We start from the raw sequence: 1098 nt of genomic DNA on the forward strand, positions 1-1098 counted from the left end.
AGCCCGTGGGCAACGGTGAATGGTGCTTGTGGTAGGCCATGTAATATTACAACCCAGGCACCCCTCAATGTTGCGCGAAGAAACTCGGTTGATCTATCTAGAACAAAACAAATATAATCGAACAGTTGGACGCATGAGGCAATGCAAGATTTGGCCTTGCGATAAAATCCAGAGTTTCAATTGATGGGAATGTGCCGGTGTACTGAGTGTGTATCCTTCCAAGAATCATTTCGCTCTAAACTTTGTTTCTGGTTCAGTGGTTGTCTTCAGGGTCCTACGGACTGGAGGCTGGCTCCGGGTACCCGCCACCATTAGGACGTCCATAATAGTATGGTCCACGCGTCTCTGGTGTTGTTGCTTGCGGTGTGGGGGCAGGGTACGGATACCCGCCACCATTAGGACGTCCATAATAGTATGGTCCACGCGTCTCTGGTGTTGTTGCTTGCGGTGTGGGGGCGGGGTACGGATACCCACCACCATTAGGACGTCCATAATAGTATGGTCCACGAGTCTCTGGTGTTGTTGCTTGCGGTGTGGGGGCGGGGTACGGGTAACCACCGTTGTTTGGTCTCCCATTATAAATTGGGAATTTCGTGGGGGAGGCAGTCTCATTTGAGGCAGCTGTGGAGTAGTTGGTCAGTACAGCAGCGGCCAGAACGAATAACCTTCCGAAGTTCATCTTGGACGAAGGAGCGATGCCAGGCTGAGAGTTGTGCGGGCGAAGGCCAATTCAGAAGTGAGAATAATCTGTTGAGACTCTCAAATTGAGCTGAAAAGATCAGAACAGAGCTTTTGAGGATCTCATTTGAGATGTGCATTGAACTACGGCATAACCATACATGCACACAACCACTTTTCATCCTTCACCGCCGCCAGGCAAACTAATAGTAAACTGCACGCTTAAGCAGTGGATACCTTGGTATGTGCATGCAGCGAAGGACTTATTATATGTAAAGAGTAAACATCAACCCTGAGAGACGTAAAGAACTTGGTAAAATGAAGAAACACTTAACGTGCGCGAAATGTACTTCTATCCTGATTCCGGGCACTATTTAATAGTACCCTCCTCAATGGCAAAAAGGTTATCCACTACTGATG

The 1098-nt window shown here is 48.4% G+C and overlaps 1 protein-coding gene across 1 annotated transcript; it reads right to left on the reverse strand.

Moving 5' to 3' along the window:
- Positions 1–274: 274 nt before the first annotated feature.
- PPTG_20303 (hypothetical protein) lies at positions 275–679 on the reverse strand (the record flags this gene model as incomplete). Its single annotated transcript, XM_008918996.1, has 1 exon — positions 275–679. One exon carries the CDS (start codon positions 677–679, stop codon positions 275–277), a length of 405 nt encoding a protein of 134 aa, XP_008917244.1.
- Positions 680–1098: the final 419 nt, after the last annotated feature.

This window comes from Phytophthora parasitica (assembly GCF_000247585.1).
Source record: "Phytophthora parasitica INRA-310 unplaced genomic scaffold supercont2.419, whole genome shotgun sequence".
Classification (NCBI taxonomy): domain Eukaryota; phylum Oomycota; class Peronosporomycetes; order Peronosporales; family Peronosporaceae; genus Phytophthora; species Phytophthora nicotianae.